This window comes from Phyllobates terribilis, unplaced genomic scaffold, assembly GCF_046119375.1.
Source record: "Phyllobates terribilis strain yellow unplaced genomic scaffold, ASM4611937v1 Scaffold_7__3_contigs__length_470593459, whole genome shotgun sequence".
Classification (NCBI taxonomy): domain Eukaryota; kingdom Metazoa; phylum Chordata; class Amphibia; order Anura; family Dendrobatidae; genus Phyllobates; species Phyllobates terribilis.
This window is the reverse complement of record NW_027362767.1, coordinates 67,211,416-67,238,198: the sequence shown is the minus strand read 5'-3', so window position 1 is coordinate 67,238,198 and position 26,783 is coordinate 67,211,416. Positions and strand designations below refer to the sequence as shown.

The window sequence follows — 26,783 nt, the reverse complement described above, 5'->3', positions numbered from 1 at the left end:
ATTTTCCCTTGTGAAGGCTTGGAGCAATAGCAGTCGGCTAACTTCCTCTCTGGTGCCCTTGGAGGACGTTTGGTGTTCTCTCTGGTGTCTGCTCAAGCTAAGTTTCCCCCCTTTTGTATGTCTCCATTGTTATCTATAGTTTATAATGGGGACTGACCAGTGCTCACACCCCCTCCCTATCTAGGGCCTAGCTCTAGGGATATACAGGGATTAGGTTTCCTTTTTGGCGATAGGTGCAGATCCTATATAGGGACGGTAGGACAGGTAGGGTGATATTAGATCGGCCAGGAGTCTCCACTCTCCCTTTCCCTAACATTTGGGCTACCCTCCCCTCATCCCTCCGTGTTGCACTTAGTCTTTCCCACACTGTGCGAGACAAGAGAGGAGCGAATCGATTTGTGACAAACTGAATTCATTACGAATTTCACAAATCTGGATTTGCACAAATCCGGCAAAATGTTGGTCACAGACATGCTCCAAGACTGTGTAAGACCCAAAGAGCAAACAGAGGGAACTATGGAGATGAGGAGGCAGTCATTGTACTGGGACCCTAGAACTTGAGGGAGGGTAGGTCCATCCAGCCAACCATTCTTACATTATGTAAAAAAAGATAAAAATTCAGAGATCATAAAATGCTGACATAAACCTTTCCTAAGAGGCAAGAATATGGAGCTTACTTTTGTTCCATAGTTATATTACCCCAACCGAAGGAAAAAAAAATACAATTATTCTGTTGCGGAGCGCGCTGCTGACGAACACGTTTTGGCTAATTAAGAAGAACGTTAATGTCCCAGTTTATGAGCGCTGCACGTATGAATAATTGATAGGCTGATAAATAATGCAATGTAACCGTACCTTGCGACAGCATAATTAATATGACATCAACTTAACGCAGTAGTGCAGTTATGTACGTAATGATAAATTCATCGATTTTATTTAACTCCGTAAATTGCCTGCATTTAATATTTATTACCTGGGTCTTAAGGCCTTCATAGTTGCATTTCTTGAGCATCTTGAATTTATGCACTGTAATTTTACTTGGGGTAATTGTATTTTATGACCTTGAAAATAGATATCATTGCAATGCTCCATATGATTACTAAAGTTTGTCTTTTTAAAGTATTCATATTATTCCAGGGCTGCTAGTAGCAGATGTAGTAATAACATGACTACAGCACATTTATAATTTACATATCAAAATTAGCTCTTCACATTAACTCTAAATTTAACTCTTTAACTCTTCTTTACTTTAACTCTTTAGTTTAACTCTTTACTTTTAATTCTTTACTTTTAACTCTTTACTTTAACTCTTTACTTTTAACTCTTTACTTTTAATTCTTTACTTTAACTCTTTACTTTAACTCTTTGCTTTAACTCTTTACTTTAACTTTTCACATAAAGGAGAGCATTAAAGGGAGGAGTTAGTCTTCACTTTAACTCGTCACTTTAAGGCTATGTGCCCACGATGCAGAAAATTTCCGCAGCGTTTCTGCATGTCCTTGCCAGTAAAAATGCATGCGGATTTTACACGCATTTTTTAAGCGTTTTTGCAGCGTTTTAACATGCGTATTTGACTTGTGTTTTTCAAATGCATTGTGACCTCAAATCCGCATGCGAAAACGCACAAATAATGGACATGCTGGGGATTTTTCTGCAGCAGAAAATTCCGCAGCATGTGCACAGCACATGCGGATTATCATTGGGGACAATGGGGCACGTATTACCAAGCGTTTTTAAAGCGTTTCCGCTGTTGAAATTCCACATCAAAAACGCTTGAAAAATGCATAGTGGGCACACAGCCTAACTCTTCACTTTAACCCTTCACTTTAACTCTTCACTGTAACTCTTCACTTTAACTCTTTAAAGGGAATCTGTCAGCAGCTATTTGCTACCTTATCCAAGAACAGCATGATGTAGGCAAAGAGAAGCTGAATCCAATGATGGATCACTTATGAATCAGAGCTTTTAGATTTAGAATGAAGCAGAGCTGAGAAAGCGTCCCCTGCCCCCACCAGGTCTCTGTGCAAACTCCATATACAGTGAGGTGCTTAGTTGGTGGACTAGTCCGGCAATGTTAATCTCTTAGTGATAAATCCTTTACAGTTAGTAAACTACAGCACGCACTTTGACAAGTGACACATCCCTGAATTCTGTGCTTCAGCCTCTATCTCCTGCTGTCTTCAGATTACATGGCAAAAACCTGCTGACAGATTCCCCTTAATTCTTTACTTTAACTCTGTAATTCATTTATTTAACTCTTTTCTTTAACTCATTAACTCTCTACTTTTATCTCTACTGATATTTGTTTCTCTACCTTGAAAAAGGCGCTATCTGATGCAGAAACGCGTTGGGACAATAAAGAACCATTTTGGAACACAAAAGGCTTCTTATTTACTGCAGCACCGCTCGTTTAATGTGATATCGTCCTCCTCTACTATAACTCTTTACTTTAACTCTTTACTTTAACTCTTGCTGTTTCCATTCTGTAATTCTCATACAGTGCTATGTAATTATTATTTTCAGTCATGTAAATCAAATTTTTTCAAGTTTCAGCAATATATTACTGTTAGGTCACCCAATAAAATGTCGATTATATCTGCTGCAATGAGTTGTAATCTGTGGGGGACTATACAGCAAGTGTTGAATTCTTCTGCAGCACCACTACAGGAGAGATGAAGTACTGCACTCTTCACATTTAAATCTCTATTCATTGTAGTCTATGTATAGATGTGTTAGGTCCTCTAGAGCAAGAAGTCACTCTTTGTAGCCAATTTGTAAGCAGAGTAAGGCTGTTCACATCAGTGATTTGGACAGAGCCTTACAGATGATAGACTTAAATAGGGGGGATCTTCTTTACAGGGGTCACTCAGTCACGTTGAAACATTCACATTAATGAAAGGCAATTGGGATACCCAATGTTGAGAATGAACCTGATAATATTGGCAAGGGTGGGATTATTGATGAGAGAATCTATTCCGAAACACTTCCAATTAGTTTTGAATTTTCCAAAATTTGTGGACTCAAATCTGAATTTTGGACGATTTTGTTTCACACTAATTAATTTTAGTGGGATGCTGAGGACCTTGAAGGGTTTAAACAAAAAAAAAAAAACCTCTCTAAGGGAGGAGTCAGACGTCTGTATAACTCGGACGAGGATCGCAACGCAGTGCTCAGACTGGCCATCGGCTCTCCCGACCAGAGCATGACAACTGCATTGAAATACATGCTGTCACGCTCGGACCGGGGGAGCCGACGGCCAGTCCCTGCATTGATTTGAGATCCTCATTTGAGTTATACTGCGGTCCGACTCTCAGACGGTCCCCTGATCAGCTACTCTTCCTTCTTCTTTTCCCGCTAGGTCATCCAGTGGGCACTATCACTGCTGACTAGATCCCACACTGATACATGGGATGCAACGCAAGTCAATGTTGTGCGTCGCACCCTATATGATCACATAGGGTGCGGTGTATGTCATTGCTGTTCATTGCACCCTATGTGACAGCACGGTGCCTACTGGAAGACCCTGATGGAAATTAAGAAGGAAGATGGGCTTATCAAAGGACCAGGGTGGGATTGGATTTGGGACAGAAATGGGGAGGACTGGGAAGAAGGGATTATAAAAGTTTCCTTTTTTGTAAACCCTTCATTCAATTCTAGTGGGGATCCCATATGCCAAACCCCAGTGCCATGGAAGACCATACAAAACGGAACAATTCCAGACTTTTATCACTCCTTGATTATCTAAATCTCTCCAATTTACTTTATACACTTAGGTTAATGTAGCGCCCCGAGGGTTCGGTTGCTACAGGGGTATTGCACCTCAACCAGAGGTGTGATATTCCACTCCCGGGTAAGGATGGAGTATGGACCAGGGCTCAGTTAGCTGCATACACACTCACCCCATTTGCTCCCATATAATTGCAGGCACAGCTGACCATGTCCCTGGCGCGAGTGGGGAGGGGGGAGAGAACCCAGTGATGTAGGAGCAGAAGGGGACGGTTTCTGGAGCATAGGAAGGAGCTCATTGGGTGCTGGTCACCTGAGCTCAGACACAGAGGCAGATAAAAGGTGGGAGCCATCTTAGTTGAGTAGTCGGTCGGTTCAGTACAGTAGGAGCTCTGCTCAGAAGGCAGGCCTAGAGAAAAGGCCGGGGCCAGAGAGGAGAAGAAGAGAAGGAGAAGGAAGGAAAGAGGAGAGACCGAGGAGTAGAAAGGCTCCAGAAACAAGAAGGCAGAAGGAACCCTAAGAGAGAGCAGAACGGACAGCAACCGTTGCAAACCCGTGTTATATCGGGTGAAGGGTCAGGTCGTGGAAGGGTACCGGATTCCCAAGTTGGTGGAGGTAAATTATCTCTCAGCCAAGAACCGGAGGTCGTGATCATCTATTGGTGCGACCCCCCGCCAAACCTGCTAAGAAGGCACCATATAGGATAGCGGGAAACGGGGGCCAACGTTTGCCCGCAAAGATCCGCGGCAGCTGGACAGAAGTTTGGTCACTGGTGGGGCACGAGAGGCCAGAGAAAGGACAGAAGGGGGTCCTGTGCCATACTCCTGAATTGTCTGGGGGTTGACCGAGCCCCTCACCTGGTGGACGCAGCACGGCTTGGGCAGTCATTGCTGACAGAAATGACATGGATAACAACTGTGAGTAAAACCCTGGACTGCATCATTGGACTCTGTGTTATTTATGCTGCGCCTGCACAATCACCCCCAGCATCCACATACACTGCCCTGAGACTATACTCTTCCCGTGGGGAGTTGTCCTATCCCTCTGCTGCACACCAACACCAGCCTCAGCGGTCTGCCTTGCAGCGGCGGTTATCCCTGACCGCAATCCACGGGTGGCGTAGTCGGACATTCAAATCTATAAATAAACTGTCACAATTTGGTCTGACCACCCTGAGCCACGGGACCGGGTTACCACCACTACTACCCCCAGCATCGTACAGAAGCCCGGTTCCGGGTGCCCCAAGGCCCAGGGGGCGAGTCATTAATTCATATCAACAATGGAATATAGAAGTTTCTTCGCTTTAAACATTGCAGTAAACTTTATGACAGTTGGTCGTGTCCCTAAACAGCTCTACTCCGCCCGTGAATAAAATCATTTGACCCATTTTAAATTTAAAATCCGCCCACGGCATCTGTAAATGTACAGGATAAGTTCGGCTTGTTGGCAGGTATGAGTCACACTGATAGATTCTCGAATAGGAGGAAAATTATTGTTTTTGAATATATAAAATGTGGCTAATTTTCATTTTATTAAGTTTACCTCTAGATGATCTTTAAATGAGAAGGTGTGTCCAAACTTTTGGTCAGTACTGTATATACAAATGTGGCACCCCAGGGGTCTGGTTGCCACAGTAATAGAAATATTATGTCTGAGAGCAAGTGGGAGGTTTCTCTGGTCAGGAGCCCTAAGCATGCAACACTGCCCGCCCAGACCTGGGAGGGGAGGAATCTGCCATTATAAACTGGGTCTGGGGCGGGATTAGGTCAGTCAGAGTGAAGTCCCAGACAGAGACGCAGTCAGGTCTGGAGGACAGCAGACACAGGGAAAGCAAGAACTAGGAGCTCTGTAGGAGCAGGAGTGAGTGCCAGAGGCTGGAAGCTAGAAAGCTCGCCTTGGCTGAAGACACTAAACCCGGACACGGAGTCCGAGGCTGTGGGGACATCCAGGTCCAGCAGCAGAATCCAACCGGCAGGGGATTCCATGTCCTCTGGCCATAGAAGCCCGGAGGCACGGTCACAAGCAAGGGACCAGCACCGCCATCGTGAAGCGGAGGCTAACGGAAGGCCCCAAGTCACCGGCCATACGGGTGAGCACCACACGGTATACTCAGGGACGTGGGCTACTTCTACCCGCACACAGCAAGGTAGCCAGGAAAGAGTGCAGATAGTCGGGGAGGCCTACAACTCCACCTGGCCAGGGGAGATCCTACTTGCTTACAGACTGACCAGGCCCCTACTGCTAACCAGTACTCCCGGGAGGGTCTGCGTTATTCCATCAGTAAAGACCCTGAACTGCACCACACGTCTCTGTGTTTCATCATCGCACCAGCACCATCAGTACTGGGACGCTCACACCATCACCCCCATCATCCACACTAGCTGCCCTGAGGCAATACTTCTCCCGTGGGGAGTTATCCCATACTTGGCTGTGCATACAACATCAGCCTCAGCGGTCTGCAGCGCAGCGGCGGTCCCCACTGACCGCAATCCACGGGTGGCGTAGTCGGACATTTGACACCTTACTAAGACTGCCACTGATTTGACCGCCCTGGGCACGGACCGGGTCACCGCCACACTGAGACTACAACCCCCAGCGTTCCGGCTCCGGGTATCCCCTGCACAGCACAGGCCCAGGGGGCGCGTCAACTTTGGCGTAGTCGGCAGGATTTCGTGCCCGCAACCACCGGGTACTGCGTGCCTGAAAAAAAAGACTTTTGTACTTACCTGTGGCGAAGTTTCCCGCCGTCCGGAGCCGTTTCCCGCCATCGGACGCCATCTTGGGTCGTTTCCCGCTGTCTTCTGCCGTCTTCCCGCCATCCGCAGCTGCTTCCCGCCTTCGGACGCCATCTTCGGGACGCCGCAGGGGAAGAAGAGGGGCGTGGACGTCGAAAGCGCGCGAGATCCGAAGCTCCGCCCCACGCACTGACGCTGCGCAAGGTCCTGGAAGGGAGGAAGAGCGACGCTGACGTCATCGGAGCGCGACGCCAGGTCCTCTACCCCGACGATTGACTGCGGAGCCGCGGCCTACGGAAGAAGAGCATCGCAAGGTAGGCCACGGTCCACTAGGGGGGAAGGAGGATGTCGGACACCGAGGGGAGCTTCACCGCCACACCGGCCGCCAGCGCAACCGCTGCAGCGGTCATGCCATTCACCATGCCCTATATCCCGGGGGCAACCTGGCTACCCCAGTACTCAGGGGAGTCACATACCCTGAGTGACTTTAGGGAAAAACTGGATAGCCTCTTCCAGGTATACCCCCTCACGGAAGAGCAAAAAGTAAGCATCCTGGTGGCCCAGTTAATCGGGGCAGCCCAAAGGGAGGTAAAGTCCTGGTCACCTGGGAAGAAGAGGACTGTCAGAGAAATACTAGCCCGGCTGAAAGACACATTTGATACCCGCACCTCAGCCGAAATAAAGCTCAGATAAACCTACAAGAGGCCCTGAAAGCCATTAAGCAGGCAGACCCTGACAGCGTGGGAAATGAAGACAAGCTGTTGACCGAACAATTTATTGAGGGTCTACGGTGCAATGCCCACCGAACCCAGTTGCGGGCAATGGCCTTACAGGACCCTGACCTGGACTTTGCACAGTTCAAGGACAGAGCCATCCGGGTGCTCCGAGAACCGGCACCAGGTGGCGCTGTGACCCACAGGCGCCCTGCTATCACTTATCACCAGGACGCGGCGCCCTTGTCTGCAGGGCCTGTGGGAGCTGATGCGCAGGCTTTGAACAATAACCCGGCTACGGACCTGCACCATCAGGTCCAAGAGCTGACTAAGAGCGTTGCCGTGCTAACCAGAACTGTGCAGTCTTTACAGGTCTCTTCGCCAGGAAAGATCCAGCTGGCATCCGGACCGGAGGACGTCCCGTGGCGCCGACTGAGGAGGACCCCACCGGCCAGAGGAAGACCCAGCGACCGATACAACGAGGACGGACAACCCATCTGCTGCCGCTGCAATCAACCTGGACATATGGCAAGGTACTGTCATTTAAACGGGCACAACCTGGGGTAGAGGGCCAACCCCCAGGCATAAGATCATCAGGCCCATCGAGCTGGCGTGACAAATACGTAGGGGGACGTCCGGTCTTGCCTGTGGTACTGGATGGCATTCCTATGAGTGCCCTACTAGACACTGGGTCACAGGTGACTACCATCCCGTACGTGCTCTTCAAGCGGTACTGGAATGACTCGGATATAACCCGCTACCCAGATGACGACCTGAGCATTATCGCCAGCAATGGTCAGCCCGTGCCACAGATAGGATTTAAAGAAGTGACCATCAAGGTTGGTAAAGTTGAACTGCCGGCACAAGGACTGATCATTGTGGACATTGACCGTCGCGAGAGTCACCCAAAAATAACCCTAGGTACTAATGTAATTGAAAACTGTCTTGCAGAGGTGATTCTTATTTTGCAGCAGGTTGCCAAGAACGCCAGTTCCAGCCAGCAGCGTGTGCTCCAAAAAGAGATTCGGGCACTGATGAAGCGGCAACAAGTGGAACTATCTGGTGGTGAGATAGGTAGCGTGAGAATGTGTGACCCGTTCCCTATTGCCATGCCCCCAAAAAGTGAGATGATGATTTGGTGTCGGGCAGCTATTGGTCTGAGAGGTAGAGACTACCAAGCAATGGTAGAACCCGTCTACTCAGACAGTAGGCCCACCATTTTGACAGCCCGGGGGGTGGTCGATGTACGTCATGGGAGGGTGCCCGTCCGCATCATCAATATCGGGGAGAGAGAAGTACACCTGCCCCGGTATGCCACGCTAGCCAAATTGTTCACCATAAACCAGAACTCTGTACAGGCCGTGGAACCCTTGCCTCCATCTCAACCAGAGGAAGGTAACGGCTCTAAGAAACCAATGGAGGACTGGTGTCAGCAACTGCATTTGGGTACTGACTCCACTCCCTCACACCAAAAACAGGGAGTCTATTGAGTGGTTCAAGAGTACGAGAGAGTGTTTAGTAAACACCCGCTAGACTTCGGGCGAGTAAAGGGGGTAGAACATCACATCCCCATGGGAGACCATCCTCCCATAAAGGAGAGATACCGACCCGTACCCCCTGCACACTATCAGCACGCCAAGGGGATGTTAAAAGACATGAAGGAGGCTGGGGTAATCAGGGACAGCTGTAGCCCCTGGGCAGCTCCACTAGTCTTAGTGAAAAAGAAAGACAACACAATGAGAATGTGTGTAGACTACAGGAAGGTCAACCGTATCACACACAAAGATGCGTACCCGTTACCAAGGATAGAAGAGTCCTTAGCTGCATTCAAATCTGCTAACTTCTTCTCTACTTTGGATCTCACTAGCGGGTACTGGCTGGTTCCTGTAGCAGAGGCGGACCGGGAGAAAACCGCATTCACCACCCCGATGGGTCTCAGCGAATTTAACTGTATGCCGTTCGGGCTCTGCAACGCACCAGGAACCTTCCAACGGTTGATGGAATGCTGTCTGGGACACGGGAACTTCGAGACGGTCCTATTATACCTGGACGACGTCATCGTCTATTCCAAAACCTATGAGGACCATCTGGAACACCTGGCAGAAGTGTTTGAAGCCCTGGCAAACTATGGCCTAAAGGTAAAACCCTCAAAGTGTCATCTACTGAAGCCAAAGGTACAGTACCAGGGACACGTGGTGAGTGCTGACGGAGTAGCCCCCGACCCTGACAAGATCACCGTGATTAAGGACTGGCCAAGACCATCCAGCATAAAGGAAGTGCGGCAGTTCCTCGGGTTGGTAGGCTACTACCGAAGATTCATTCCCGGTTTTACCAAGAAGGCAGCTCCTATGCAGGACCTCCTGTTAGGCCGGTCCAGGAAGGCCAAAAACCAGAAGCCACCCTTCAAATGGGAAAAGCTGGAAGAGGATTCCTTCCGCCAGCTGAAGATGGCCCTCGTGGGGGATGAAATCCTGGCGTACCCTGATTACAACCAGCCCTTTATCCTCCGCACGGACGCAAGCAACATCGGGCTAGGAGCCGTACTGTCCCAGATCCAGCAGGGGAGAGAACGGGTAATTGCTTACGCCAGCCGAAAACTGCAACCCACGGAAAGAAACCCTGAGAATTACAGCTCGTTCAAGCTAGAGTTCCTGGCAGTGGTGTGGGCAGTAACCGAACGTTTCAAGCATTACCTTGCCTCTTCCAGGTTCACCGTGTACACGGACAACAACCCGTTGACACACCTGGACACTGCAAGACTGGGTGCCCTGGAGCAGAGATGGATGGCCCGCCTGTCCAATTATGAGTTCACGATCAAATACCGGGCAGGACGCTCCAATACCAACGCGGACGCCCTGTCCAGGATGCCAAACCTACCGGACGAAGGGGAGGATCCAGAAGAATTGGAAGAGATCGAGCTCCCTGCGTTTCACCGTCATGGGATTACCCAGTATTCCCAACGTGTGAGGGGCCAGCGATCTGCTACTTTCAACCCCTTACCCCACTACAACTGGGCGGACACACAAGACAGTGACCCCGCAGTCCGTCTGGTGAAGGAGATGCTGACCGAGGCTGACGCCCACCTGGACCCAGACGCTCCGGAAGAGACCAAGCAACTGTGGACGGAAAAGAGCAGACTGTTTCTCTACAAGGAGAAGTTGTGCTGCAGAATGGTCAATTCCCGGACACATGAACTGATCTGGCAGGTTGTGGTACCGAGACGGGACGCAGCTATGGTGCTGGAGGCCTACCACAATGGGGAAGGGCACTTTGGATGGAAGAAGCTGGAGTTCCTGCTGCGTGAACGGTTCTACTGGATAGGCATGAGAGGAGCCATTGAGAGGTGGTGTAAAGACTGTGGCCCGTGCAATCTAAGAAGAAGGGACCGTGCCAGCCAGAGGACTCCCCTGCAGCCCATCATCACCAGGCAGCCGCTGGAACTGGTCGCTCTGGACCATGTTAAACTGGCTCCAAGCAGAAGCGGGTATGTCTACGCCCTAACCATCGTGGATCACTACTCCCGGTTCCTGGTGGTGGTCCCTGTCAAAGACTTGACGGCTCAGACAGCAGCCAGAGCCTTCCAGCTGCACTTCTGACGCCCACACGAGTATCCGGACCAAGTGCTGACGGATCAAGGACCAGCCTTCGAAGCGGAGGTCTTCCAGGAGTTCTGCAACCTGTATGGCTGCAAGAAGATAAGAACAACGCCCTATCACCCCCAAACCAATGGACTCTGCGAGAAGATGAACCAGGTGGTGATAGATCTGCTAAAAACATTGCCCCTGGAAGAACGCAGTCTGTGGCCTGAGAAACTGCCCGATCTGGTGGACCTGTATAACCACATCCCGGTAGGTTCCACCAACTGTACCCCGGCTTACCTAATGCGAGCAAGACCTGGTAAGCTGCCTGTTGACCTGGATATGGGAGTCCTGATACCCGAGGACTCCTCGCCAGAGACAGACTGGGATACAGAACGGCAGCAGCAGTACCGGAAAGTACAGGAGAGGTCGAGCGAAGTCTCTGTCAATCAAGAGAAAGGTAGGAGAGGACTTATAACCAACATGCTCCCGCTGTTCCCCTGATACCTGGAGAGCAGGTCTTGAAAAGAAAAAGGCGGCTCCATAAATTGGACGACCAGTGGGAAAAGGACCCGTACACCGTACTGCCCTCAAGCCACAATAATCCAAAGGTGTACGTCATCAGCAAGGATGGAGGAGAGACCACAGCCACTGTCTCCAGAGACCACCTGAAAAAGTGCCCCGAGAAGTTGCAAAGCACGGATGAAGATCAGGAAGACCCTCAACCCGTAGAGGAAAAGGAGGAAATGATCAGCACCATACTCGGAGACTTTCCCCGGTCCTGGACACAAGTAAACAACGCTATCGTGGTGCCCGTCCTCACCTTTCTCCAGCCAGCCCCTCAAGTGCCTACAGAAGACCAGGTAGAACTGGAAGAGCAGCCGGCCCAGGAGGCAGAAGAGTCCACACCAACAGCCCAAGAGAATCAACCCTCTGCTAGTAGTGAGCCTGCCGTGCCCCTAGTGAGCCAAAGAGTACGCAGACAGCTGCCCAGCTTACCCATAACACCTCCTACACCCTATAGTGCAGGACCAGTTAGTGAGCTCCGTAGGTCCACTAGAGTCACTAGAGGTCAGATGCCCGCTCGCTGGAAAATATAAAGTAATGCACTGTAAATTTACCTGTTTATTGAGAAATGTTGATGGTTTTTGTTGTTGCCTGTTATTAATTATGTTTCTCAGTTACCCTGCAGATTTATTTGGACGAACAGGTTATGGACGCTGGATAACCGGAACAATCTTGTAGATAGTTGCACATTGTGCCTCTTGCGAAGACGGCCGCGGAAGAGAAAACCTGTCTGGCGTGGCCTCCTTGCGGTCCAAAGTAGCTAGCTTCAGCCTTGCAGCCACGCCCAGGGCCAAAGCAAGGGGTTTGCTTTGGACAGGTCCCCTACTTTGCTTAAAGCTTCACCTTGGGTGATATGGACACCCGGTTGCGGACACAACGTGACCTTTAAAGAACTAAAGCTACTTGTAAATATGTTATTGTATTATTGTTATACCCTACATTTATGTTTCTTTAAAAATGTGTTTAGTCCCGGAGTACTAAAATTTACTAGGGGGGAATGTGGCACCCCAGGGGTCTGGTTGCCACAGTAATAGAAATATTATGTCTGAGAGCAAGTGGGAGGTTTCTCTGGTCAGGAGCCCTAAGCATGCAACACTGCCCGCCCAGAACTGGGAGGGGAGGAATCTGCCCTTATAAACTGGGTCTGGGGCGGGATTAGGTCAGTCAGAGTGAAGTCCCAGACAGAGACGCAGTCAGGTCTGGAGGACAGCAGACACAGGGAAAGCAAGAACTAGGAGCTCAGTAGGAGCAGGAGTGAGTGCCAGAGGCTGGAAGCTAGAAAGTTCGCCTTGGCTGAAGACACTAAACCCGGACACGGAGTCCGAGGCTGTGGGGACATCCAGGTCCAGCAGCAGAATCCAACCGGCAGTGGATTCCATGTCCTCTGGCCATAGAAGCCCGGAGGCACGGTCACAAGCAAGGGACCAGCACCGCCATCGTGAAGCGGAGGCTAACGGAAGGCCCCAAGTCACCGGCCATATGGGTGAGCACCACACGGTATACTCAGGGACGTGGGCTACTTCTACCCGCACACAGCAAGGTAGCCAGGAAAGAGTGCAGATAGTCGGGGAGGCCTACAACTCCACCTGGCCAGGGGAGATCCTACTTGCTTACAGACTGACCAGGCCCCTACTGCTAACCAGTACTCCCGGGAGGGTCTGCGTTATTCCATCAGTAAAGACCCTGAACTGCACCACACGTCTCTGTGTTTCATCGCCGCACCAGCACCATCAGTACTGGGACGCTCACACCATCACCCCCATCATCCACACTAGCTGCCCTGAGGCAATACTTCTCCCGTGGGGAGTTATCCCATACTTGGCTGCGCATACAACATCAGCCTCAGCGGTCTGCAGCGCAGCGGCGGTCCCCACTGACCGCAATCCACGGGTGGCGTAGTCGGACATTTGTCACCTTACTAAGACTGCCACTGGTTTGACCGCCCTGGGCACGGACCGGGTCACCGCCACACTGAGACTACAACCCCCAGCGATCCGGCTCCGGGTATCCCCTGCACAGCACAGGCCCAGGGGGCGCGTCACAAACGTGTGTATATATATACAGTACAGACCAAAAGTTTGGACACACCTTCTCATTTAAAGATTTTTCTGTATTTTCATGACTATGAAAATTGTACATTCACATTGAAGCCATCAAAACTACAAATTAACACATGTGGAATTATATACTTAACAAAAAAGTGTGAAACAACTGAAAATATGTCTTATATTCTAGGTTCTTCAAAGTAGCCACCTTTTGCTTTGATGACTGCTTTCACCCTCTTGGCATTCTCTTGATGAGCTTCAACAGGTAGTCACCGGAAATGGTCTTCCAACAATCTTGAAGAAGTTCCCAGAGATGCTTAGCACTTGTTGGCCCTTTTTCCTTCACTCTGCGGTCCAGCTCACCCCAAACCATCTCGATTGGGTTCAGGTCTGGTGACTGTGGAGGCCAGGTCATCTGGCGTAGCACCCCATCACTCTCCTTCTTGGTCAAATAGCCCTTACACAGCCTGGAGGTGTGTTTGGGGTCATTGTCCTGTTGAAAAATATATGATGGTCCAACTAAACACAAACCGGATGGAATAGCATGCCGCAGCAACATGCTGTGGTAGCCATGCTGGTTCAGTATGCCTTCAATTTTGAATAAATCCCCAACAGTGTCACCAGCAAAGCACCCCCACACCATCACACCTCCTCCTCCATGCTTCACGGTGGGAACCAGGCATGTAGAGTCCATCCGTTCACCTTTTCTGCGTCGCACAAAGACACGATGGTTGGAACCAAAGATCTCAAATTTGGACTCATCAGACCAAAGCACAGATTTCCACTGGTCTAATGTCCATTCATTGTGTTCTTTAGCCCAAACAAGTCTCTTCTGCTTGTTGCCTGTCCTTAGCAGTGGTTTCCTAGCAGCTATTTTACCATGAAGGCCTGCTGCACAAAGTCTCCTCTTAACAGTTGTTGTAGAGATGTGTCTGCTGCTAGAACCCTGTGTGGCATTGACCTGGCCTCTAATCTGAGCTGCTGTTAACCTGCGATTTCTGAGGCTGGTGACTCGGATAAACTTATCCTCAGAAGCAGAGGTGACTCTTGGTCTTCCTTTCCTGGGGCGGTCCTCATGTGAGCCAGTTTCTTTGTAGCGCTTGATGGTTTTTGCAACTGCACTTGGGGACACTTTCAAAGTTTGCCCAATTTTTCGGACTGACTGACCTTCATTTCTTAAAGTAATGATGGCCACTCGTTTTTCTTTACTTAGCTGCTTTTTTCTTGCCATAATACAAATTCTAACAGTCTATTCAGTAGGACTATCAGCTGTGTATCCACCTGACTTCTGCACAACACAACTGATGGTCCGAACCCCATTTATAAGGCAAGAAATCCCACTTATTAAACCTGACAGGGCACACCTGTGAAGTGAAAACCATTTCCGGTGACTACCTCTTGAAGCTCATGAAGAGAATACCAAGAGTGTGCAAAGCAGTCATCAAAGCAAAAGGTGGCTACTTTGAAGAACCTAGAATATAAGACATATTTTCAGTTGTTTCACACTTTTTTGTTAAGTATATAATTCCAAATGTGTTAATTCATAGTTTTGATGCCTTCAGTGTGAATGTACAATTTTCAAAGTCATGAAAATACAGAAAAATCTTTAAATGAGAAGGTGTGTCCAAACTTTTGGTCTGTACTGTATAGATAGATAGATAGATAAATAGATAGATAAATAGATAGATAGATAGATAGAATATGAAATTGGAGGATTTATATAATATAAAATTTAATATTGTCCAGCATGAAAAGTTTTGAAACTTTGCTAATCACTTTATTAGGGGATTTGTCTTCATTCCTATATAATAAAGTGTCATGCAAGAGGCTTCCAAACCCCAGCTTTTTCCCAGTCTATTTACCTGCCTTCTGCTAAATTGATATTAAAATGGACTTATTTGGAGAACAGATGATGGCAGTGATGGATCAACCTCTGGCTCCTCTGTACTCCAAATGAGTACGTTCCCATATCTATGCAGCACAAACCAGTCAAATAGACTGGGAAAAGCAGGGTTGGTTTTTTTACTGATTTGAAGACAAATTTGCTAATAAAGTGATTTGCAAAGTTTCACAACTTTCCTTACTGAAAAAAATGAAAGGTTTAATTACTCTTTAAGAACTTGCTAACACAGACATGACAAAATTAGTGTCTCCTTATTAATGAGATTGCGCAGTCAGACAGCTGTATAAATCGGACGGAGATCGGACCACAATGCATGGAGTGGCTGGCAGCTCTCCCGACCTAAGCATTTCTATGCAGTTGTCACAATCTGGCCAGGAGAGCAGCAAGCCAGTCTGTGCACTGCGTTCTGATCTCCGCCCAATTTATGCGACTGTTTGTGCTCTTAACGTCAACCATAACTTAAAAGCACAGAATATGAAATTGTGTGTATTTTTGTAAAAGAAAAACTATTCTTCGTGTTTTATGCTTCATCGCGGTGGCCAAAGTTTGCTCAAAAATTAAGCTTAGGTTACGAAAAAAAATCTCTTTAGTATACATTATACATGCCGTATATTAATGCAAGAAGCTTAGATATTGGTGTTATATCTGTGGTAGGCGAAGTGAGATCGGCCAAGACTTTTTGTCCATTTATTTGCCAGTCACAGCAGTTCCCACTTTGGCGAAACGTCGAGACACCGTTGTGACTGAATAGAAGATGAAGCAGCGCTCTAGTTATCTGGCGAGCCGCTCTCTCCGCAGGATGGAGATGCTGGCATCGCAGGGCTCCCATAATTGTGCTTTATGGCGGCTGTTGCTCAGATTTCTGCCAAAGCTGACAGATGTTTCTACAAAAAGCTTTGGCAGCTCTATAATGATCCCACTGGTGGGTTTCTATGGCCGGCTCCAACTCTCAGCTCGCCGGCTGACCAGTTATGTTCAGTCCGTCTATCATCTTATACTTCAGTTTTGCTACCATGTGCTTGGGTGAAGAACAAAAATTTTGGCTTCCTAAACAGGTTTGCTATTAGTCCCAAGAAGAATTGGATACAATAAATATATGCATGTATGTATGTGTATCTATATATGTATATGTTACAATAGGAAGATAAAATAATCGCAAGGGGAAAAAAAGGCGTCAGCCAAGATATTTGTCAACCAACCACTTTTTCTTGGCTCAGATAAAAAAAAAAAGAAAACTATATAAATGTAGGACATTGTCCTGTGATAGGGAACTTAATAAATGGTCCAGACTGCAAACAAAATCAATTACTGTTTTAAGGGTAGGCTAGCGCTGCAAAAATGTCACTTTCTTTTATCCACTGGTGGAAACTGATTTATTTGATAGAGATTCCTCCAAAGAACTAAAATCGGAGCTTCTGCCCCGTACAGCAAAACGGCTAATGACCATCACAGTGAGACAGTGGATCGTACAGTCATAGGTCACTGCCAACGTCTGGCACACCACCGTGCACATCACTCGTGTAGAATCGGATACATGAGATCATCTGGATTCTGGCCGGAGAGGACAATTATGTACAGGTTGCTATATATTATATGTATTTTACTAGTTTATTAACAGGGGATTCTGGTAAAATAAAAATTGCAGTTGCTTGCTAATTGCTTAAAGGGGCTCTCCAGGGTCCTTCATATACCAATAGTGGAATTCCCATAAGGGAAAATAAAGAGAAGATGGCGCTTTCTGGGAGTAGCAAATTTTAAAAAAAGACAAGTTGAAATCAAAAACAGGGAATTTTCTCACCTGATGGAGTTGTGCGTATTTGGGCACAACTCCTAAAAATGCATGAAATAAATCCAATAGGTGCAGCTAACCTGGTGTGCCAATGGAAATTCCTCCAAGGAAGTCCTGGCAGAGCGTAATGGGGGTGGAGATACCGGATAAAGGGCGCTCAAACGATAGCAGATGAAATTAAATGGAAAAATTACCAAAAAAGTACTAAAAGAATTAAAATGAAAAATATTTAAAAACACGAATCGTTTTGGTTGTGTCCAACCTTCTTCAAGTGTACTGTTCTTCAGATACTGCCGAAACGCTTTGTTTTTAAATACATTTTTCTTTAAATTTTATTCTTTTGGTACTTATTTGGTAATTTTTCCATTTGATTACATCTGCTATCGTGGGAGCGCCCTTTACCTGGTATCTCCACCCTAGTAGGGTCTTTGCAAATTACTTTTTTTTTCCAGATATTTCACAACCTGGATTTACTTTATACAGAGAGAGGTTTAAACTTTTTTTCTCCATTATAAGACTATCAATAGACACCTAAGAGAGTGCGCAGGAAACAGTCAGCATTACAGTTTATTAAGTAGCAAATGGATAAGCTTCTAGTCCTGGTCCTGTAAGGGGGAGCCAATCTTGAGCCAACCTATATATACACCCTACATGTTTCACGGGTGCGTCAGAAGTGACGGACAGTCGCCCTGCAGTTGGTTTCAGGAAATCTCTTCCTTTGGCATTACAGTCACCTGCTTAAAAGCTGTCAATCTAGGACCCAGTGGCTCCCTTCCTCTGGCTAATTAACACCCTGGCCTGGGTGTATAAATACCTGCTGTTTTCTAGAGGGAGGTGCCGGCGATACTCACATGACCCCTGGTGAACGCTTGGAGCAAGTGCATTACTTGGTCCTCTCTGGTGCTAAGAGGACATGTGTTCATTTCTCTGAAGGCGACTAAAGCTAAGCTATCTTCCCTTGTTTTATCCCCCTTGTTGTCTTTAGTTGTCAGTGGGGATCGACTAGCGCTCATTCCCTCCCTTCCCTAGCCAGGACCAAATGTCAGGGAAAGACAGGACCAAGTTCCTGTGCAGCGATTGGTGCGAAACCAATATAGGGACATTAGGGGAGACAGGGTTGATAGAAGGTCAGCCTAGGAGGTCCCACTTCCCCCCTTTCCCTAGAGTCTGGGCCCCCTTTTCACCTTTCCCTTCGTGTTGCACTTAGTCTTTCCTACACCTTGCGTGACATTATGTCAGAGTTTTGCCAATATGTTTAATTACAAGGACGTATAAGTGAGTAGAACAAGTTAGCGGGGTTGTCTAGTATCATCAAAATCTTAGAAAAGTTGGGGAAGAAATACCATAAATTTAATAAAAGAATCATTACTTACCTGTTTATTACCCGCTGCTCCTAGACGGTCTTTAACATCACATTGACACGCATGACTTGCTTTAGTGATTGGCTGCAATGTTTATACCTGTTGACGTGATGTCATTGCCACAGCGCCATAAACAGAGACCAGCGGGGACTTCAGCGCATCAGTACTGGGATGCGGTGTGGTTAACAGGCAATAAACGCTGCTTTTATTATTTTATGGCAGCCTTTTTTTTAAGACTTCATCCAGTTTAAGACTAAGAAATGTTGGAAAGGAATTAAAGGGGTATTCCCATCTTCAATATCCTATTCCAATATGTAGTAGGTATAATCATAATAGTAATAGAAAATATCTCCAATTAGAAATGTAGTATAGTTCTTCTGATTCGCTATGTTGCTTACCCCATGTGCGGTGCATTGCAGTATCTAAAGTATCCATGGTTACGACCACTAACAACTAACTGTCACTGAATGACTGATCGTAATCATGCATACCTAAGCTACTGCAATGCCCTGCACATGGGGTAAGTGACATAGCTAATCAGAAGAACTATACAACATTTCTAATTGAAGATATTTGCTAATATTATTATTATTACACCTACTACATATTGGGATAGGATCTTGAAGATGGGAATACCCCTTTAAGCCAATACCACTTTAAAGGAGTAGTCTCACTTGAGCAACCCCTGATTATATACCTTAGAAAGAAATATGGAAATCATATTGGAGGAAGGGGGGGTCACCCCTTTAGAGGGCTCCCTGCTATGAGTCAGGAGGGTGGTCACAATGGATTTGGCTAAGTTTTCCCTTACAATGAATGACCTGCGAGTGATACTAATGGCACATTGGCCAACTGGACATGATGATAACATCTGATCACTGGAGGCAAGCGAAGACCAAATTTAATTTATTTGGGGATTTTTTTTTTGTTAGTAGAAGGGGAATAGATCATCAATTCAAGACCCTTATCTATTAACATTGCTGTACAGAATCTCATGTTTGGGAGAACTTGGCACATTTGTGCATGACTTGATATCTCATTGACTTCAATAATAACTGTGTAATACTTAATTTCTCCTGCGGTGGTGTCACAGGTGTGTCAGGTGTGAAAGACAGTCGCTCTGGAACCGGCTGTAGAAGGTCACTGTGCTTGCCATTGCAGACGCCTTCTTGATTCCCTCATCTCTGTAGTATAGTTTTATCCTTCTTCCTTTAGGACCCAGCAGTGACCTCCACCTTCTGCTGCTGATTGACACACTCTTGCTGGGTAGTTAAATAGTCTCAGTTTCTCCACAGAGTCGGCGGTGATAGTTCTATGTACCTCTGTGCAGGCTTGGAGCACTAACTGTTGGCTAATTTCTTCTCTGGTGCCCTTGGAGGACAGTTGGCATCATCTCTCTGGTTTCTGCTCAAGCTAAGTGTATCCCCTTTGTTTGTCTACCTTGTTGTCTTTAGTTTGTAGTGGGGCCTGACCAGTGCTCACCCCGTCCCCTCCCTATCTAGGGCCAAGTTCTAGGGACATTCAGGGCTTAGGTTCCTGCTCAGCGATAGGTGTGGAACCTATATAGGGACGGTATGTTAGGCAGGGTGATATTAGATCTGCCTAGGGGTCTCCACTCCCCCTTTCCCTAGTGCTTGGGCTTCCTCCCCCTCTTCCCTTTATGTTGCACTTAGTCTTTCCCTCACCTTGCATGACAGGTGGCGCTGCAGTAAAACGTACTGCAGGATTTCCCCCGAAGGATACAGCGGATTGCTGAGAGTCCCAACAGCAGTGGGATCCTGATAACCATCGGATCTCCAAGAAATCCAAGAACTGCTGATCATTTGTCAAAAAGTGAAACAGGACGGAATATTTATTAATGACTCGTCAAATCTGTTTTTTGCTTTTCTTTGCAACTTCAATGCAATCATTTCTATCTAGCAGCAGAGAATTAATTAAACCCACTTCCTCAAAGCAAATGTAATGATCCTATTCCCAAGCCAAAGAAAACGCTGGTTTTAAGATTTTAATCAGTTTTACACACAGAGAAATGAGGAAAGAGTGAAAGATTGATTTACTGCATCTAGTTGGAGTTTTCAGCTTTAAACTAAAACTGTTGTACCGCCTTGGGATTTGGGCTAAATGAAATTCACGTCTTGCATCGCTAAGTTCCGACAGAATTCCAACCGACAAAAGCCTAAAGCGCTAAGAGCAAATATAATGCGTAGGAAAAAGTAATAGATATATACAAATTACCATATCAAAACCTTTATGCGGCAAGGTCTCGTAGAAAGGGGCAAAACTTCAGAGTTTCATTCGAGAGTAAAAGAGCAGTGTCCAAAAGATCCCTCTGCTCCATGTGAAATGATCAAGCCCCGGAGCTTACAGAAAATTATCAATTATCCCCTGGCTAAGTGTTTTCTGATGTGGATTTGAAGTAGATCCGCTTCAAAATTCACATTAAAAAGCTAAAAGATCCTTATCTAAAACTCAGTGTGAGCATATCCTTAAATCGGGTCTAACTGCTGGGACCCCCATAAATTGCCAGAATGGGAAACTTGTCCCTCCACCATTTTTTCACGGCCACGAGATCACAGCCTGGAGGAGATGAATCTTGTACAGGTCGTGCTTGTGCGCTGCCACTTCATTGACATCTATGACACTGACGAAGATATAATAATAAATTGGGCAGTTTGTTAACTAAATAGATGCTGGTCATATAGGGAGGTAGGATGCCCACTTTTGCACAGGGTCCTACCGGAGAATTCACCTGTTCCCCTGTAGGCCAGTCCGAGCCTCGTTGTGTCCCATGTTCTCACCTGGTTGCAAGTCTGCATACTGGTGATTGGTTGTGTCTTAGTGGCGGTGATGACTTCCTTAGACTTGAACACCTCTTTAGGCAGCTGCTACACATATTAATCTGATAGTATCTGGTCTTGAAATTTCTGTTATGTCACTTATTTGATTAATCATTTTTTTGCACAATGTGGTTTTACTGAGAACCATTATGGAACCATATCTAACAACATATGAATCTTTAAAGAGGTTTACCCTGAATAACCCTTAAAAAGTGTCACAGTGACTAGCACAGTGACAAAGCTGGCACTAGTTCTGTCACTAGTTTGACTGTTCAAGTCATGGGGGTGCACTGTGAGTGGCCAAGTTGTGGGGGTGCACTGTGAGTGGCCAAGTTGTGAGAGGAGCACTCTGATTGGCCAAGTCGTGAGGGGTGCATTGTGATTGGCCAAGTCGTGAGAGGTGCACTCTGATAGGCCAAGTCGTGAGGGGTATATTGTGATTGGACAAGTCGTGAGGGGTGCATTGTGATTGGCCAAGTCATGGGAGGTGCACTGTGACTGGCCAAGTTGTGGGAGGTGCACTGTGATTGGACATGTTGTGGGGGTGTACTGTGACTGGGAAAGTTGTGGGGGTGTACTGTGATTAGCCAAGTCGTGGGGTGCACTGTGATTGGCCAAGTCGTGGGGGTGCACTGTGATTGGCCAAGTCGTGGGGGTGCACTGTGATTGGCCAAGTTGTGGGGGTGCACTGTGATCGGCCAATCCATGGGGGATGCATTGTGATTGGCCAAGTCGTGGGGATGCACTGTGATTGGCCAAGCCATGGGGGGTGCATTGTGATTGGCCAAGCCATGGGGGGTGCACTGTGATTGGTCAAGTCATGGGAGTGCACTATGATAGGCCAAGTCATTGGGGTTGCACCGTAATTGGCCATGTTGTGGGGTGCACTGTGATTGTCCAAGTCGTGAGGGTGCACTGTGGTTAGCCAAGATTATCATAGTTAGGAGTTCAACAACATTAATTTGGGGCTATGGCCTATTTTTAAAAGGATGGATTCTGAAGCTTGGGTGTGGAGCACCCACATTACCTCTCTCTAGTCCTTTCTTAAGTTGCCAAGAATGGTTTTGAGCATTGCGAATTCCACCTAATGATATCCATTACTGGTCTAAAAACCAAACTATTTCATGTAATTGGGTCCCTCTTCTTTCCAGGAGAATTCCACTAGTGATTGAGCAGCTGAGAGAGCTGAGAACCCAATGAATAACTTCACTTGACTACTACAATAGATTGGATACATAATAGAGCTCTGAACACAAATACACTAGATAGGACTTACCCGTTTCCTCAAGTTACAGGTCAGTGTAAGGTTTCGGGAGAATGAGTTGGCGAAAGCCGTGTAAAAATCGAGGACTTTCAGTAGAGCTTCCCTCTTGATGATGTGTAAGTCGCAGTAGGTTAGGGCTCGCACGTTGGCGCAGGCGTGAGCCAGAGTGGTCTCTTTCCAGAAGATATCGCCAAAGACATCTCCCTTTCCTGTGAAGACAAATGTTAACAAAATGTACCGATTTCGTAGATTTGTTACCCTTATAATTATAATGGTAAAGAGCGTCAGAATACAGAAGATTCTATCAAATCACGGAAATGATGCTATATCCATTTATTGATGATGTCCACTGGTATAAAGCAATTTCTGAAGGATCTCCCATAAGTTGATCACCTCGTGGTCAAGCAACTGGCACATTCACATTTTCCATACTGTGACCCTATGGGGAAAACTGTAGGATTGTAATGACGCCAATGGGCTATCAAGTATTAAATGGCCGCACCAAGTTCCACCAAAGCAATAGACCCTTGTTGCATAACTGGTCATAGGTAGTGCCCAAACTGATCCCCCTCTCCTAATGTGATATCTATCCATAATATTGCAAAGGGTTCCTATGTGAATCCCTTCAAATTTAAGTGAGATTGACGATCTTAAACAACTTTTTTCCACCGATTTTTAAATAGCTGTCTCGGATAAAAAAGGCACAAAAATAGTTCCACATCTGTCCACAGGTTGTGTGTGGTATTACACCTGATATACCAGACACAGCTTATGTCGTTTTGTAGTATTAATAATGGACTGCTGAATTCGTTCTTCCTCCACAAATGTACTCCATCTATGCCAACTTGACCTGTTCTGCCCTACTTGTACTTCTCCAGACACCACGCACGGACAGGTGTGGTGCTGTTTTTTTGAAGGATGTTGTCTTTTTTTCATCCAATCTTGGATGTCCAGTCCTTTAAAGGAGTAATCTCAATTTGGCAATTTAAAACATATCCACAAGAAAGTCGATAACTTGTTGATCACTGAAGGTCCGACCACTGGGACACTCATGATCACAAGAACGGGGTTCAGAAATACCCTATCAGAATGGACTGGTTGCATTGCATATATTCATTGATTCAATGATTCTATGAGAAGCAATGGGATGAAACTGAAAGGGAGAAGATACAGATTAGATATTCGAAAAAACTTTTTGACAGTGAGGGTGATCAATGAGTGGAACAGGCTGCCACGAGAGGTGGTGAGTTCTCCTTCAATGGACGTCTTCACACAGAGGCTGGACAGACATCTGTCTGAGATGGTTTAGTGAATCCTGCTTTGAGCAGGGGGTTGGACACGATGACCCCGGAGGTCCCTTCCAACTCTAACGTTCTATGATTGTCTATGAGATTGCTGTACTTGGCTATCTTTCTGCACTTCATAACCCCATTCTTGGAACTGGTGAAGGTCTCGGTGGTCTTGTTGATAGGTAATAACTGAACCAGTTTAATAAACCATTTAAAGGTCTGTTCAGCTACCCCAAGATCTCATGCAGATGTCTTGGGAGAACATGTGAGTGGTCATGAAGAACTATCTAAAATGCCTAATTATAAACCATAACTTGCCATAAATATATATTATTTTTACCTGGGGTAAATGCCGCTGTTCTCCAGAATCCGACGTTGTTTTTCTTTTGTTCCTGCGCCTCTCCAATCCTAAAATATTCTCGGTTTATAGTTCTAGTCTTTTAGCCAACTGGGCATGATCTTCAAGAAAATGTCCACAGATAAGCGCTTACGGCCACACCCACTTGGCTAAATGGAGTAAATTTACGTACAGCGAACTATAGGCCATATCTCGGCAACGGAAAGGCTCAGGAACAAAAGAAAGACAACGCCGGATTCAGGAGAACAGCGGCATCTACGCAAAGTTAAAAAACAAACAAAACATATTTATGGCAAATGATATTTAATTAAGCTTTTCTATATCTGTACATGCCGCAGCTGGAAATTAAATCTCAAGTATTTGGGGCCAATCTCAATGATGTTTGTCAATGGCCATCAAAATTAGGTAATGAGCTGCTTATTTTCCTGAGATTCACATAGCAGAAGTGTAATTTATTACGTGTATTTACAGACAAGCTGCTAAATTGGATCCTTGCTCAAACATGTAATTATGTCATTTATATCGGCTCTGGAAGTGTTTAGCAAATTGCAGCTCCGCAGCTGCCGCAGAGATGGAGACGTAAAAAGTCACCAGGTTTTGTACTGTAGCCGCACGAACGGGTTCATCCGGATATTATACAAGCTGCAGAGTCTGCCTCATCGGGATTTTATCGCCTCCTCTTATTTAGGACGACCGCCTCTAATAAAATACCAATAGGACTGCAGATTGGAGCGAAGCAGAGATTGCAAAATCCTCATTGATGCATTTTTATCAAAGGACGTTTCAGCGATGTATGAACTCGGTTGCAATGAGATCCGGAGGCTCGTTCAGCGGGAGGCAGATGGCAGTGAGACGAGGCAGCGGGGGACACCGGTTAGTTAAGTGGAACATAAATCAGAGTCTTCCCAGCGACATCACCCATGACGAGCGCTTTGTTTTAATGGTGTTACTTATTTTCAGACTGTAAACCTGAAATCTGATAATGCTCAGCATACGCCACCCCTGACATAACATTTGTCAATGTATTGGCAAATGACAGATTTTAGATTTAGAGAGTTAGCACTTCAGGCAGGGACGTAAAGAAACTTTTTTTAAAATAATTTTGTCCAGCATGGAAAGTTATAAAATACTGCCAAACTTTACAAATCACTTTAATAGGGGATTGCATGCAAGTTGCTTCCAAACCCCAGCGATAAATGTATCTATTTGCCTGCCTTTAACAGTATCAATATCAGAACATACTCATTAGGAGTACAGATGATAGAAGTGAAAGGCCAGCATAGCTTATTAGGAGTAGAAATGATGGCAAAGGGTCAGTTTAGCTCATTAAGAGTACAGATGATGGCAGTGAAATGTCAGCTTAGCTTATTAGGAGTAGACATTATGGCAAAGGGTCAGCTTAGCTCATTAGTAATACAGATGATGGCAATGAAGGGTCATCTTAGGTCATTAGGAGTACGGATTATGGCACAGAAAGGGTCAGCATAGCTTATTAGGAATAGAGAAGAAGGCAAAGGGTCAATTTTGCTCATTAAGAGTACAGATGAAGGCAGTGAAAGGCCAGCTTAGCTCATTAGGAGTACATATGATGACAGTCAAAGAGTCAGCTTAGCTCATTAGGAGTACATATGATGACAGTCAAAGAGTCAGCTTAGCTCATTAGGAGTACAGATGATGGCAGTGAAAGGCCAGCTTAGCTCATTAGGAGTACAGATGATGGCAGTGATGGGTCAACTTAGCTCATTAGGAGTACAGATGATGGCAGTGAAAGGGTCCGCTCTGCACCTGTGTCTTATTAACTCTGTTGCATGAGGTTGTTCTGATAAGCACAATGCTCAGAGGAAGACACAGGTGCTAACACTTTCACTGCCATCATCTGTACTCCAAATGAGTACATTGTGATAAAAGCGCGTCTGAAGGCAGACAAATAGACTGAGGAAACGCAGGGGGTTGGAAGCCACTTACATACAATTTTTTACAGGAATGAAGACAAATCCCCTAATAAAGTGATTTTCAAGGTTTTAGAACTTTCCATGCTAGACAAAATTACAAAAAAAAATATTTAAAGCATCTGATGTGAACTTTTACAACTATTACAGCACAAGTGCCCTCTCTATATACAAAGGCTCCTATACCCTTTCAGGCACCAGGGATGTTGTGCCACTGTAATCTCTGCCCTTATATTATTTTTTTAGAGACTCCTGATGAAGGGTGCGAAACGCATATTAAAGTGTTTGCATAAGGGCGCATTCAGCATCATATCATTAGGTAAAGCTGCTTTTTTAACAATCATGTTTTGATCATATGATTACTTTCTAGAATCATGCTTTGATCAGATAGTTCCCATTCATTGTTTGGGCTAGTACATGATTATGCTGTATTTCCATTTATGATTATATATTGTTTTTAATCTATTCCTCTGAGTACATATACTATTCTTTTTCTGACATTTGAGTCAACTATATATATTACTTACATTTGACCCTAACTATTGGTTGTGTCTTTATTATACCTTTTTTTCCTTGTTTTCATGTGGGGCTTTTTGTGGTCTGAATTGGGGATATACCTTTATAAATGTGTATTTTTGTACTCAATTATCATGGTGATTAATAAAGTTT

General features: G+C 46.1%; 1 protein-coding gene across 5 annotated transcripts in view; it reads right to left on the bottom strand.

Moving 5' to 3' along the window:
* Positions 1-26,783, bottom strand: part of KCNH5 (potassium voltage-gated channel subfamily H member 5) — a 469,113-nt gene that overhangs the window by 22,213 nt on the left and 420,117 nt on the right. For all 5 annotated transcript variants that reach the window (XM_073638703.1, XM_073638702.1, XM_073638704.1 and 2 more), the window contains one exon: positions 22,531-22,727. In XM_073638703.1, the coding sequence (XP_073494804.1) occupies positions 22,531-22,727 (197 nt within the window). The remainder of the gene's footprint in view (positions 1-22,530; positions 22,728-26,783) is intronic.